The 13,345-nt window shown below is 59.3% G+C and overlaps 1 protein-coding gene across 1 annotated transcript; it reads left to right on the top strand.

Moving 5' to 3' along the window:
• The first annotated feature begins 2,900 nt into the window (after positions 1-2,900).
• Positions 2,901-13,283, top strand: LOC116235507 (uncharacterized). Its single transcript, XM_090146928.1, has 15 exons — positions 2,901-3,011; positions 3,846-6,706; positions 6,992-7,072; positions 7,772-9,902; positions 10,242-10,289; positions 10,467-10,606; positions 10,686-10,850; positions 11,204-11,359; positions 11,470-11,600; positions 11,678-11,766; positions 12,131-12,310; positions 12,412-12,564; positions 12,689-12,808; positions 13,039-13,077; positions 13,162-13,283. Exons 1-15 carry the CDS (start codon positions 2,951-2,953, stop codon positions 13,176-13,178), a joined length of 6,372 nt encoding a protein of 2,123 aa, XP_090003054.1. The 5' UTR covers positions 2,901-2,950; the 3' UTR covers positions 13,179-13,283.
• The last annotated feature ends 62 nt before the right edge of the window (positions 13,284-13,345 follow it).

Raw genomic sequence — 13,345 nt, 5'->3', positions numbered from 1 at the left:
CATGGGGGAGCAATCCCTTCCTGCAGCCCTGTCCTGCTGGCACCATGTCCCACCTGGGGAAGGGACATCTGGGGCAGCAGGACCCAACCTGGGGACCATTCCCAGACACTGGTCACCCTGCAACCAGGCAGAATGGGCAAAGACACCTTGGTGTCCATGCATCCGTTTGTCCACTGGGAAAGGCAGTACACATCTACACATCCCGGGCTTGCTCCCATGTGCTGTAGGATGCTGCCTGTCTGGTGTGATGGGGGGTTTTGGGGGTCCTATTGGGGGATATAGGGGTCTGTGAGGTCCTAAGGGGGTCCTGGAGGTGGACATGGAGGTCATATGGAGGAATTATTATGGTCTCTGGGGATTCTGGGGAGGGATATAAGGGTCCTATTGGTGACTGTGGGGCTCTGTGAGGTCCTAGCATGGCTATGGGGTAGATCTGTAGGGGGGTCCTTTGGGGGCTATGGGGTTCTGTGCAGGTCTTGAGCAGTTGACACAAAGGTGCACGAGGGTGCAGAGTTGGGGAGCGGGATATTACTTGCTGGAAGGGTCCCCAGCCCCTGCGCTTTGTGGGGCAATGGGAACTCATCCTTGTGCTCTGCCCACGCCGTGGCATGGAGCCAGGAGCCCTCCCACGCTCAGTCCCACCGGGCCGATTCCACCGCCTGTTGAATCCATAAATTCAGACCCCAGGACGTGGCACGAGGCCAAGGCTGAGACACTGCAGCCAAAGTGCGTCACAAAAGGAGGAAAAGGTCCTGAAGAAGGATGAAAAGCGGACTGGGGTGCTCACAGTCCCCGGCTGGCATAGCTGGTGTGGCTGGGGGAGGAGATGCTGTGGGCTGGCCACATCCCTCTGCCCCCACCCTGGGATGGAGAGGAGGCCCCCCTGGGGATATTATGGGGTGTGAGCTGGGAACGTCCCTCGCAACGCGGGGTTTCTCCAACTGTGAAAGCATTTTTCAGCCTCTGTGCTGCCACCCACTCCCACTCATCGGCATCATCCCTGGGAGCAGACCCCACTCTGGGCACCCAGCGAGGCCCCCATCTTTGGCACACACCACCAGCCCCGCTGACCTTGGTGTCCTCTCCGATTCCCCCCCTCCCTTTACCCCTACTGTGGCAGTGCTGCCGCACTGTGCCCGGCACACCAAGTGATCCAGAACCCGCGGGGTTGATGGATAACCCGGCCCTCCAGCACTCTCCCCCTGCCCTTGCCGGCAGGAGATGCCGTAATCTCTGCTGGGCTGGAACAAGCAGCCCATTAATTCCAGGAAGGCCGATAAGGGCCGCTGTGCCAGGCTGTGCCGGATGGTGCTGAGCCCTCTGGCAATGGGGTTCCCAGCAGTGCTGATCCCATACTCACGATCCCAATAAGTCCCATCTATGGAGCCAGCATCCCTGCAGGACCCTGCTGACACCCAACAAAAATGAGGCTCTTTCTGTACATTTCTGCTGTCTGTGCTCTCTGCCCCAGTCTCCTGTGTCCATCCTGTGCTTCCACAACTGGGAATGAGGGATATCCTTGTGGGGGCCAGTGGCCGGCTGGGATCTGAGCTTTGGACACAGCACAAGGATCAATGCAAAGATCCTTTGTCGGGTGGGAGCAGGACCATCCTCAGAGAGAGGATGGGAATGGGAATGAGGATGGAGAGAGGGGTGGGAATGAGGATGGGGATAGAGATAGAGATGGGGGTGGGGATGAAGATGAGGATGGGGATGGAGATGGAGAAGAAGATGGGGATAGGGATGGGGGTGTTTAAGGGATGAGGATGGGAATGAGGACATGGATGGGGATGGAACTGAGGACAGGGGTGAGGACAGGGATGAGGATGGGGATGAGGATGGGGATGAGGTTGGGGATGATTGCCCCAGTGCTGCATGCTGTGGATGCTGGAGCACAGGATGCTCCTGTATCCTCACCCTAATCTGTGCCATTCCCCCAAGATGGAGAGCAAAACGTAGAGGGACCTTTTAGGGGGACTCCGAATGGTGCCAATCCCTGGGCACGGTAAGTGGGCTGAGAGAGAGTAGAGCATCAGCTGGGTCACCTCTTGGTAGGACCCATCACCCGCACTGCCCCACCCCCCGCCTCACACAGCACTCGCAGTGTCGGCGTTCGTTGCGGGTGAGTGGAGCAGTGTGATTTACAGCCGCTGTGTGGGCAGGGGGCAATGCGTGGGTTGGTGCTCCGAGTGTCGCTGGCCGTGCCACCGCATCCTGCTTTATGGAGGCTCCGGCGGCACAGCGTGTACCCGGCTGCTGCCTGACAACACCTCTAATGACGCTTTGTGAGAGCTGCCCTCGGGCATCCCTGCTTAAGGAGCGTTTAATCGATTCCCAAAGCATGCGCTGGTGGGCGTTGTGCAATGCCGTTCACTGCGAAGCCCCGGGTGGGGAGTGGGAGTGGGGGCTGTGGGGAAAAGGAGGGTAAGGGGAGGAATGGGAGCAGGGCTGCCCATCGTCTGCTACTACACCTGGCATAGCCATATTTGGGGGGTTCCCAGCGCTCCTCTGTGGTCACCCCATGGCTGTCCCAGTACTACCTCCCCTACTTTCAGACCTTCCTGTGGAAGCCATAATCTGAGCAGGGTTTTGCATCCTTGCCCTGGGCACTGAAGGCCCAGCGGTTCTGGTTGGTGGCTACAGGGTGATGCCACACACACCTGTCTGTAAGGGGCTGCTCCTCCATGGGGCACCCACAGCCCCCAGGGGAGGGTGAAAGGAGGTGGGTGCTGAGCCCATGTGGCCTTTGGCAGTGAAAGGCTGCGTGGGATGGGACTGGGGATGGGGACGTGGAGGGAGAGCAGTGGGGGAGGGAGGGAACCTGCCTCCTTCACCAGCCCCATAAATAGGAGGGACTTGGAGCAGGACCACACCTGTGGGACTCTGGCTGCAGGAGCTGCTCCGTGCTGCTTTCCCTTCCCTTCCAGCGCCTCGGAGTTCTGCCCGAGGCATGGGGACCAGGGGATGGATGCTTCCGACCTTCATGGGATGCTGCCTATGGATTCTGCACGGTATGTCCCATGTTTTCCTGCTACTCTACCTATTGGGTATGGCTGGGAGATGCTTTCTTCCTCCTGGATACATCAGAAACCTTTCTTAGTCAATGCTTGAGGTCTTTTGCAGCCAAAGAGCTAAGAAAGTGTTGTAGGGGCATGGCATTGCCCTGCACAAGGACACTGAAGGCTGCACCAGAGTCCAGCAGGGCTTCCTCATCTCATTGTTCAGCCTTTATGCTGCTGCTGCTGCAAATCCCTTTATTCACTGGAAGAGGAGAGAAAGGCAAGAAAGGGAAGGGAAAGAAGAAAGAGAAGGGGAAGGGGAGGAAACAGGGGGCTGAAAAGGAAGTTGGGGACCCCCATAACATGGGTAGGAGACTCTGAGAACCATGAACCATGCTGGCATGTGGTTGCTGGCATGCAGCATGCTGGGTGCTGGGGGCTGGCTGCCCACAGGGAACCTGATGGACCGGAGCGCCAGGGCTGAGAGCCCAGTCTCACTTGCTGGGTGCAAATTAGGGCTCCCCTAATTGCAGCCACCCAGAGCCAGGAGTCAGCAGATCCTCCAGCTCAGTCCCTCCAGTGGTTGCACCGCTGTGCTAAAAATAAGCCTGAGTGGGATGCCACCGGGTGCTGTTGTCTGCCCTGATGGCTGTTGTGGTGGCACACACTCAGCCCCTGCAGCTCTGGCCCAGGGGAACTCTGGGGAAGGGGTGACCCATCTGTCACCCTGCTGTCATCCCCAGTGTAGCCCTCCCACCCACCCTGTGTGCTCCCTCTTGCTGTCCCCAAGCCAAGGGACCACTGGTTCTGTCCTCACTGTAATGCTCTGCTCTGTGCTCCATGCAGGGCTGGGGACCACTGCTGCTGCCCCTGTCACCACAGAAGGACCATTTGCTGCCACTCCATCGCAGAGCGAGGCACCCACTGCCCTGCTGCTGGGCACTGTGGGGACGAGAACCGTCAATGACACCGTGATGGCTGAGAGCATCCTCGCGAGTCCCACCATGAGCCCATCCTTCCCCTCCTGGGCTGAGCCAGATTCAGTGACCGAGACCACAGGGTACAACTCCCCTCTGGGTGCAGAGAGAGATGCAGGGCTGAGCACTGGGGAAGTGACACAGGCACCTACTGGAGTCCCTCAGGCTGGGACGGACGTGGTCACATCTCTTGATGCAACACAGAAAAACCAGAGCGGTTTGGCAACTGCCACAGCTGCTGCCATTGTTGTCACCCCACAGCCCAATTTTACCCCCAGCACCAAGCACAACGTAACAGGGACCACTGCTGCTGCACCCTTGGGGAGCACCCCTGTCTTTGCAGATGCCCCAGCATCCACAACAAGGGCAGGAGGTGCCTTGGAGTCCACAACTGATGTCATGTTCCTCCCCAGTGTCACCATTCCAACAGCTGCAGGGACACAGGCGGTGACCACCACCCCCCTGCACACCCGTGTCACTGCTCTGCCCCCAGCTGCGGGAGCAGAGGTGGAAGGTGTCACCGTGCCTGGGGACAGCCAAGGGGATGGACGTGCCCCCTCATCAATCCCCAGCCCTGGTGCCAGTGGGCTTCTCCCAACACCGTGGGCCAAGATTGTGAGTGGAACAGTGGGTGACACCCCAGGGTGGGCAGCTTTGGAGCCTGGAGATGTGGGAGATGCAGCAAATGATGTCTTCAGCACAGCTGATTCATCACAACTGCCTCCAGAGAATGTAACAGCATTGGGAACAGCAGAAAACCCCGGGCAGGGCTCCCTTCTCGCTGGCCAGGCAGAGCCAAGCCCTACTGATTTGCTAGAATCTGGAGATGGGGACAAGCAGGGAGCCCCAGCAGTGTTGCTGCCATCTGGCCCTGGCTCAGTCCTGGCAGACAGTGAGGCGCCTGCAGCACCTGGAGTGAGAGGGGACACAGCCACTCTGCTGCCAGACACCGATGTGCAGAGTGATGTGGACATCCCAGCCGCAGACACTGGCGTGCCCCTGCCCACAGAGGCTGTGGATCTGGCCGAGAGCTCCCTGCAGCCATGGCTGAGCCCCATTGGAGAAGAGCAATCACTGCTTGGTGCTGATCCACTGGCCCCTACAGGCACTTCTGGTGCACCCACCACTGCTTTCCCACGCCCAGGGGTTGCAGCCGGATCCCTTCCAGAAACTGATGGTGGCACAGAGGCAGCAGTGAGCCCTGACTACAGTGCTGATCTAGGAGTATCTCTGTCCCCATCCCTAGAGGGGTTACAGCCATGGGGAGCAGCAGCTGACGGACCCAGCACCAGACTGAACTCAGCTTTGGGTGCCACCAATCCATCATCTTCAGTACCTGATGGTGCAGCATTGCCTGCTGCAGGGCAACAGGCACAGGGGGACACAGGTGCAGGGGACACAACACAGGCAGAAGATGCAGGAGATGGCAGCCCCTATGAGAACACCCAGAGTGACACGAGTCCTGCAGCCAGCAGCATCCAGCAGGGCCCCACTGACATCACACCAGGAGCTGTGCCACACACCGAGCTGTCTCCTGCCCCAGCCCCTGGGGAAGGAGCCCTGGCACCAGCACTGTCCCCATATGGTCCTACAACTCCGAGCCACGACCTCTCTGGAGCTGAAGGATCAGGACCTCTGCCCATTGAGGCCCTTGGTGCCCCTGGTGCTGCCCTCCCACCTCCAGCTGCTGTGGATGGTGCTGTGTTTGGGCCTGATGACGGAGCAGAGGCAGCAGTGAGCCCCGACCTCAGTGCTGTCCCAGAAGAACCTGTGTCCCCATCCGTTGGGGCATCACAGCCATGGGACACAGCAGCTGATGCTCCTGAGGACACAGCTCTCCCTGGGGCTGAGGGACCAGACACTGGCATCAGTTCAGCACTGGATGTCCCCAGCACTGCACTGTATGGACCTGTGGGCCCACCATCACCCAGCTTTGGCGTACAGCCCAGCACAGGTCTGGGGATGCCAGGATTTGATGGACCTGACAGCAGCTTGAGTTCAGCTTTGGGTGCCACCAACCCATCATCTTCTGTACCTGATGACACAGCATTGCCTGCTGCAGGGCAACAGGCACAGGGGGACACAGGTGCAGGGGACACAACACAGGCAGAAGATGCAGGAGATGGCAGCCCCTATGAGAACACCCAGAGTGACACGAGTCCTGCAGCCAGCAGCATCCAGCAGGGCCCCACTGACATCACACCAGGAGCTGTGCCACACACCGAGCTGTCTCCTGCCCCAGCCCCTGGGGAAGGAGCCCTGGCACCAGCACTGTCCCCATATGGTCTTGCAGCCCCCAGCCACGACCTCTCTGGAGCTGAAGGATCAGGACCTCTGCCCATTGAGGCCCTTGGTGCCCCTGGTGCTGCCCTCCCACCTCCAGCTGCTGTGGATGGTGCTGTGTTTGAGGCCAACAATGGAGCAGAGGCAGCAGTGATCTCTGATTTTGGTGCTGCCCCAGGAGAACCAGCATCCCCATCCCTTGGGGCATCACAGCCATGGGACACAGCAGCTGGTGCTCCTGAGGACACAGCTCTCCCTGGGGCTGAGGGACCAGGCACTGGCATCAATTCAGCATTGAATGTCCCCAGCACTGCAGTGTATGGACCTGTGGGCCCACCATCACCCAGCTTTGGCGTACAGCCTGGCACAGGTCTGGGGATGCCAGGATTTGATGGACCCGACAGCAGCTTGAGTTCCGCTTTGGGTGCCACCAACCCATCATCTTCTGTACCTTATGACACAGCATTGCCTGCTGCAGGCGGCACAACACAAGCAGAAGATGCAGGAGATGGCAGCCCCTATGAGAACACCCAGAGTGACACGAGTCCTGTAGTCAGCAGCATCCAGCAGGGCCCCACTGACATCACACCAGGAGCTGTGCCACACACCGAGCTGTCTCCTGCCCCAGCTCCTGGGGAAGGAGCCCTAGCACCAGCACTGTCCCCATATGGTCCTACAGCTCCAAGCCACGACCTCTCTGGAGCTGGAGGATCAGGACCTCTGCCCATTGAGGCCCTTGGTGCCCCTGGTGCTGCCCTCCCACCTCCAGCTGCTGTGGATGGTGCTGTGTTTGAGGCCAACAATGGAGCAGAGGCAGCAGTGATCTCTGATTTTGGTGCTGCCCCAGAAGAACCTGTGTCCCCATCCGTTGGGGCATCACAAGCATGGGACACAGCAGCTGGTGCTCCTGAGGACACAGCTCTCCCTGGGGCTGAGGGACCAGACACTGGCATCAGTTCAGCACTGGATGTCCCCAGCACTGCACTGTATGGACCTGTGGGCCCACCATCACCCAGCTTTGGCGTACAGCCTGGCACAGGTCTGGGGATGCCAGGATTTGATGGACCCGACAGCAGCTTGAGTTCCGCTTTGGGTGCCACCAACCCATCATCTTCTGTACCTGATGACACAGCATTGCCTGCTGCAGGGCAACAGGCACAGGGGGACACAGGTGCAGGGGACACAACACAGGCAGAAGATGCAGGAGATGGCAGCCCCTATGAGAACACCCAGAGTGACACGAGTCCTGCAGCCAGCAGCATCCAGCAGGGCCCCACTGACATCACACCAGGAGCTGTGCCACACACCGAGCTGTCTCCTGCCCCAGCTCCTGGGGAAGGAGCCCTGGCACCAGCACTGTCCCCATATGGTCCTACAGCTCCAAGCCACGACCTCTCTGGAGCTGGAGGATCAGGACCTCTGCCCATTGAGGCCCTTGGTGCCCCTGGTGCTGCCCTCCCACCTCCAGCTGCTGTGGATGGTGCTGTGTTTGGGCCTGATGACGGAGCAGAGGCAGCAGTGAGCCCCGACCTCAGTGCTGTCCCAGAAGAACCTGTGTCCCCATCCGTTGGGGCATCACAGCCATGGGACACAGCAGCTGGTGCTCCTGAGGACACAGCTCTCCCTGGGGCTGAGGGACCAGGCACTGGCATCAATTCAGCATTGAATGCCCCCAGCACAGCATCGTATGGACCCGTGGGGCCACCATCACCTGACATTGTGGAGCAGCCTGGCACAGGTCTGACAGTGCTGGGAGTGGAGGGACAGGCGCTGGGAGAAGTGAGCAGTGCAGCTGCATTTGAGTCATCCCTGAGCTCCTCTCCAGTAGCTGGACTGACACCTGAAACAGGTCTGATGCCTGGTGCTGGGTCCCCACCCAACTCTGCCTCCCAAAGTGATGTCCTTGCAGTTCCCTCTATTTCAGACAGTGATGGAGCAGCTGCACCCATCCCAGCAGCAGCTCCTGGCTCTGCTGTCCCATCCCTGGGCTCTGCATATGGCAAAGGTGGCCCAGAGCTCACTGTGGCACAAGGGATCAACAGCGCAGGGGGTGTGGCACAGGCAGAAATCCCAGGGAGCCAAAGTCCCTACACAGACACAAGCCCTGCAGCCAGCAGCATCCAGCAGGGCCCTGCTGACACTGCATCAGGAGCTGTGCTCCATACTGAACTGTCTCCTGCCCCAGCTCCTGGGGAAGGAACCCTGGCCCCAACACTGTCCCCATATGGTCTTGCAGCTCCTAGCCATGACCTCTCTGGAGCTGGAGGATCTGTTTCCCTGCCCATTGAGACCCTTGGTGCCCCTGGTGCTGCCCTCCCACCTCCAGCTGCTGTGGATGGTGCTGTGTTTGAGGCCAACAATGGAGCAGAGGCAGCAGTGAGCTCTGATTTTGGTGCTGCCGCAGGAGAACCAGCATCCCCATCCCTTGGGGCATCACAGCCATGGGACACAGCAGCTGATGTTCCAGCTCTCCCTGGGGCCAAGGGACCAGGCAGTGGATTTAGTTCGGTGCTGGATGCCCCTAGCTCAGCATCATATGGATCTGCAAGGCCACCATCTCCTGGCATTGGAGTGCAGCCTGGCACAGGTCTGACAGCACTGGGAGCAGAGGGGCAGGCGCCTGGAGGAGTGAGCAGTGCAGCTGCATTTGAACCATCCCTGAGCTCCTCTCCAGGCACTGGGCTGAAGGCTGGGACGGACCTGCTGCCTGCTGCCCTGTCCCCATCGGGTCTTGCTTCCTCCAGTGATGTGCTCACAGCTCCCTCTGCTTCAGGTCCAGCTGGCCCAAGTGTCTTGAGAGGAGCAGGTGATGCTCCCAGTGCTCTGCAGCCCTCCCTGGTTGCTGCACCCGGGCTCCATCCTGCTGCAGTAGGAGTGCATGATGGGGCTGAGGCTGTCTCTGCAGATGGAGAAGCTCCAGGGCAGTCTCAGGACCAGACTGGGACAGGAGCAGCTGTAGCCTCTGATGGAAGGCTGGGAGCTACACTGCTCTCCATAGCTTCCTCCCCATCCGCTGATGGATCTTCATTACCTGAAGCAGCTGCCGGAGCAGATACAGGAGCAGGCATCCCCGGAGCTAATGGAGCTGGCTCAAGTTCAGGCTTGGGGGCCGCTGCTCTCCAGAGCAACAAGGAAACACCCATCCTTCTCCCCACCACTCAAAGCAATGCCAATGTCGGACCTCCTGGTGCCAAACTCAGCCAAGTCAACGTGGTGGAGCTGGCTGGAGGCAAATTGGGAACCTCAGCCCAGGGGTCACCTTCTGCCAGTGGGGGAAATGGGCTGGGAACTGTCATCCAGATCGCATCGGGAGTGTTGTCCCCCTCCATCCCCACCTCCCTCCAGGAGACACAGCCCCTGGTCCCAGTGGCTGCATCTGCCTCTTCCAGGGGGGTTGGGGACAGCTCAGTTCCCAACGCGGGCCCTGCCTCTGCCTCCAGCACCCAGAGCGGGAGCAGGCCCCCAGCACTGCCATGGTCCCCTGTGGATGAGATGGCTTCTGGGATGCTGGCTCCACTGGGAGAAGAGTTCCAACCTAATGCTGCCCCTAATGCTGCCCCAGCTCTGCCTTCTGCATCTGAAAGAGAAAACCTAAAGGAGGGAGCAGCCACCAGTCCCCAGCTCTCCTCTCTGGTTTCAGCAAGTGAGTGGCCAGCAGGGGCACAAGGAGCTGCTGCTGCAGGCGGGGCTGCCCTGCTGCTCCCTCCCCTCCAACGTGGGGTCCCTGCAGCGGCTGAAGGCAGGGGGGATGCTGATGGCCCCAGCATCGCCAATGCAGCCCGTGGGGCTGCCGGTGGGGTGAGCATCCCTGCATCCATCCCGGTCCCAGGGGGAGCCCAAAGGGGGTCCACCTCTGCCACCCTGATCCCCGCCGTGTCCTGCAGCCCAACCCCCAGCCCTGGGGACAAGATGAGGCTCATGGGGCTGGGGGCAAGTGGCGGGTCCACTATTGGTACCCATGTATCATCCTCTATGCTCCCAGCTCCAGGACAGCCGGCTGCTGCCCCGACCCCACCGCCACTCCCCACAGGTGGGTGATGAAGAGCTAGGGCAGGGAGAGGGATGGGAGCAGGAGTGGGGTGTCCCGGTGTGCCCCCATCCTCCTGCTGCCCAGCTGTCACCCTGAAAGCAAAATTATTTCTGTTGGCACAGCCCAAGGGGTTTTGCTATAGGAACATTTTTTCTGAATTTTGTTGTTCTCTTGTAGTCCCAGCGGTGCCCCTCTATGGGTATGGAGCAAGAGAGAATGACCATGAATACGTGCAAAGGAGAGTGGACTTCAATTCCCCACTTTTCAAGCCTGAGACCGGATTCCCGTTTGGGAAAACCCTGCGTGATTCTCTCTACGTGAGTCCATGCTGCCCTGAGTGCACCTCTTTCCAATGCCTGATGTAGAAAAGCTCCAACCCCATTCCCTTGTGCACAGTTCACAGACAATGGGCAGATCATCTTCCCAGCCTCTGACAGCAGCATCCTCACACTCCCCAATCCACCTGCCCGTGGATTCACCGGCCGTGAGGACGTTCCTATGATTGCTGTGTTCTGGGACAATGCTGACTTCTCCAGGGGCACCGGCACCACTTTCTACCAGGTTGGTGAAGCCATCCTTGTGTGTGATTGCATTGAGGTGATTGAGGCACTGGCACAGGTTGCCCAGAGAGGCAGTGGATTCCCCGTCCCTGGAGACACTTATGGTCAGGTTGGATGGGGCTCTGATGGAGTTGTAGTTGTCCCTGTTCATTGCAGGGGGTTCAGCCAGATGGCCTTTAAGGGTCCCTTCCAACTCAAATGGTTCTATGATTCATTGCTTTGCTCACAGATTCCCCTTGAGATGCAGAATGAACAGGTGATGGGTGGCATTTCCTTCTTGGGAACCACACACCTGGTTGCATTATCAGAAATGGTCCCAATGGGGTCTCATCCCTTTGTGTCCCAAACCCACAGGAGTTCCTCACCCTGAACTCAGAGAAGCCACCATTCATCCGTGATGTGGAAGCGAAGGTCCGGCGCTACCTGAGGTCCTCCTACTCCGCAGCCTGGACTCTGAAGATCACTTGGGAGAAGGCACCTGCCTATGGGGCACGTGGCAACAGCCGCAGGGTATGGGCCTATGAGCTGGGGGTGTCCAAGTACCATTTCTCAGGAAGCCTCATAAGGTTGACCTCATGCTAAATCCATCAGCTCAGTCCTTTACCTGTGCTTCTCCCCAGACAAACACATACCAGGCTGTCCTCACCACTGATGGCTTCAGGTCCTACGTCCTGATCCTGTACCAGGATGGAGGAATGCAGTGGGACTACACCCAGCTGCCGGCCACCAATGTGCTGATTGGCTACACCAGGTACAGGGTGTCACAGGGACACCGTGCTGGGGTGGTGCGACACACAATGTCTGATGGTTCCTCTTCCCCCTGTGCAGTGGGGATGGGTATTACCGCAATGATGACCTGGCCCAAGGATCTCCAGCTGCAAAATATCGCCCTGACCGCTATAGAGGCTACAATACAGGTAGGCACATGGCCTGGAGGTGGGGGATGCTCTGCATGGGCATGGGGACAGCTCTAGGCAGGGGGGGGGGCACTGAGTTCACTATCAACACCATTTCTGCCCAGACACGTAAAGTGAGTTCCCTGGGTATGAGTAATGCCCTGGAGATGAGATAAACTTTGGGAACATCCTTGGGGTGTTCCATAATGATGCATCCCTTTTTTGTGCAATATGATTTCTTGGAGATTTCTTCTTGGCAAGAGGCTCTCTCCCATTTCCTGGATATTCCCCTGGTGTTGGGGTCCCATGGTGGGGACCCAACAGCATCAGCATCCGTTCTCTCTGCTGGAGCCGCCCATGGTCCCATCTCCCATTCCCCATTCAGATCTCCGTGGGCTGTGGCTGTACAAGCTGGAGAGCCGCGTGGGCATCAACTACCGCCTGAAGTGCCTGGCGTGGACGGGGCGGCAGCAGGAGCCCCAGGCATGGAGCCAGGACCTGCCTGCCTGCCCCTGCTCCCTGCAGCAAGGCCAGCAGGACCAGCGCTTCAGGAGTGGTCGTGGAGGCAAGTGGCACCGCCATCCCCAGTGTGTCCCCTGTGCGCCCCTGGCATCCCCCACGGGAGTCCCCAAAGTGCCCATTGAGCTGATTGCATCCCTGCTCCAGGCTGGGGGTCTGCTCGTGTCTCCATGCTGCACTCCGCTTCACCCAACTCACACGGTGCTGGTGTCCGCTGCCTGTATGATGGCCGGGGGCAGCTGTTGGAGGGGCGGCAGGAGAGATACTGGAGGGCATCCCGACAGGCATCCCCATACCGTGGTAAGCACGGACTCTGGGGCGCAGGGGGGAAACATCCCTGTGCCAACCCATCTCTGGACACACTGTGGATGGCCCTGCTCTCCTCCCCTTCCCAGCCCATGATTTTGTGCTTCCTTCCCCCTAGACCAGGAGCTAAAGCTGTATGATTGGTGCTGCAACCAAGCAGGGAGCGCTCGCCTCTGCGCCCGTTACAACGAGAAGAGGCCGCGGATTGGATGTGATGGGTACCGGGCAAACAGTGCGGGTGGGTTCCCTGCCTGCATGTGACGAGGGCTGGTGGGGAACATCCCAGTTCCTCCATAGTGAATGCAGTGAGAGCCCTGAGAGGAGTTTGGGTTTGGAGGAGGATGGTGCTGTGCTCTGGGTTGGTGTAACACACAGCACTATGGAGCTGGGCAATGTGTGGAGGGGAGTAGAGACACAGGCAGCATTTGTGGGTGTGGGCTGAGCTTCGGTCTTTCTTGCAATCCACAGACGATTCCTCAGAAGACAGCGACTCGGAGGAGCAGAGAGGTGAGGGGCTCAGGGGCTCCTGGGCTCACCCCATGCCTTGAAGAGGCTGGGGCTGAGGTCTCACCATTCATTATCTCCTTGCAGATGAGGAAGAGGAGTAACTTGTGGGTCACATACACACAACACACTCTGGGCCGTGCATGATCCTCCAAACCCTTCACTCCCATTTGTACCCGGCAGTCCTATGTGTCCCCCGTGTGTCTCTGCTCCCTCAATGATGGAACAGGCACTGTGGCACTGTCACCATGTTCCTTGCCCCTGCTCTCCT

The sequence above is a fragment of the Phasianus colchicus genome, chromosome 10 (genome assembly GCF_987193195.1).
Source record: "Phasianus colchicus chromosome 10, bPhaCol1.hap1.1, whole genome shotgun sequence".
NCBI lineage: Eukaryota > Metazoa > Chordata > Aves > Galliformes > Phasianidae > Phasianus > Phasianus colchicus.
The sequence above is the reverse complement of the archived record's forward strand: the minus strand, read 5'-3'. Positions and strand labels throughout refer to the sequence as shown.

What these genes read in the sequence shown, in the direction of transcription:
- LOC116235507 (XM_090146928.1), top strand. Translation starts at nt 2,951, where the DNA reads ATGGGGACCAGGGGATGGATGCTTCCGACCTTCATGGGATGCTGCCTA. An exon ending in AGGCCAACAATGGAGCAGAG is followed by an intron (nt 7,073 to 7,771) that starts GCAGCAGTGATC and finishes GACGGAGCAGAG; the next exon opens with GCAGCAGTGAGCCCCGACCT. An exon ending in ACAGGCATCCCCATACCGTG is followed by an intron (nt 12,565 to 12,688) that starts GTAAGCACGGAC and finishes CCTTCCCCCTAG; the next exon opens with ACCAGGAGCTAAAGCTGTAT.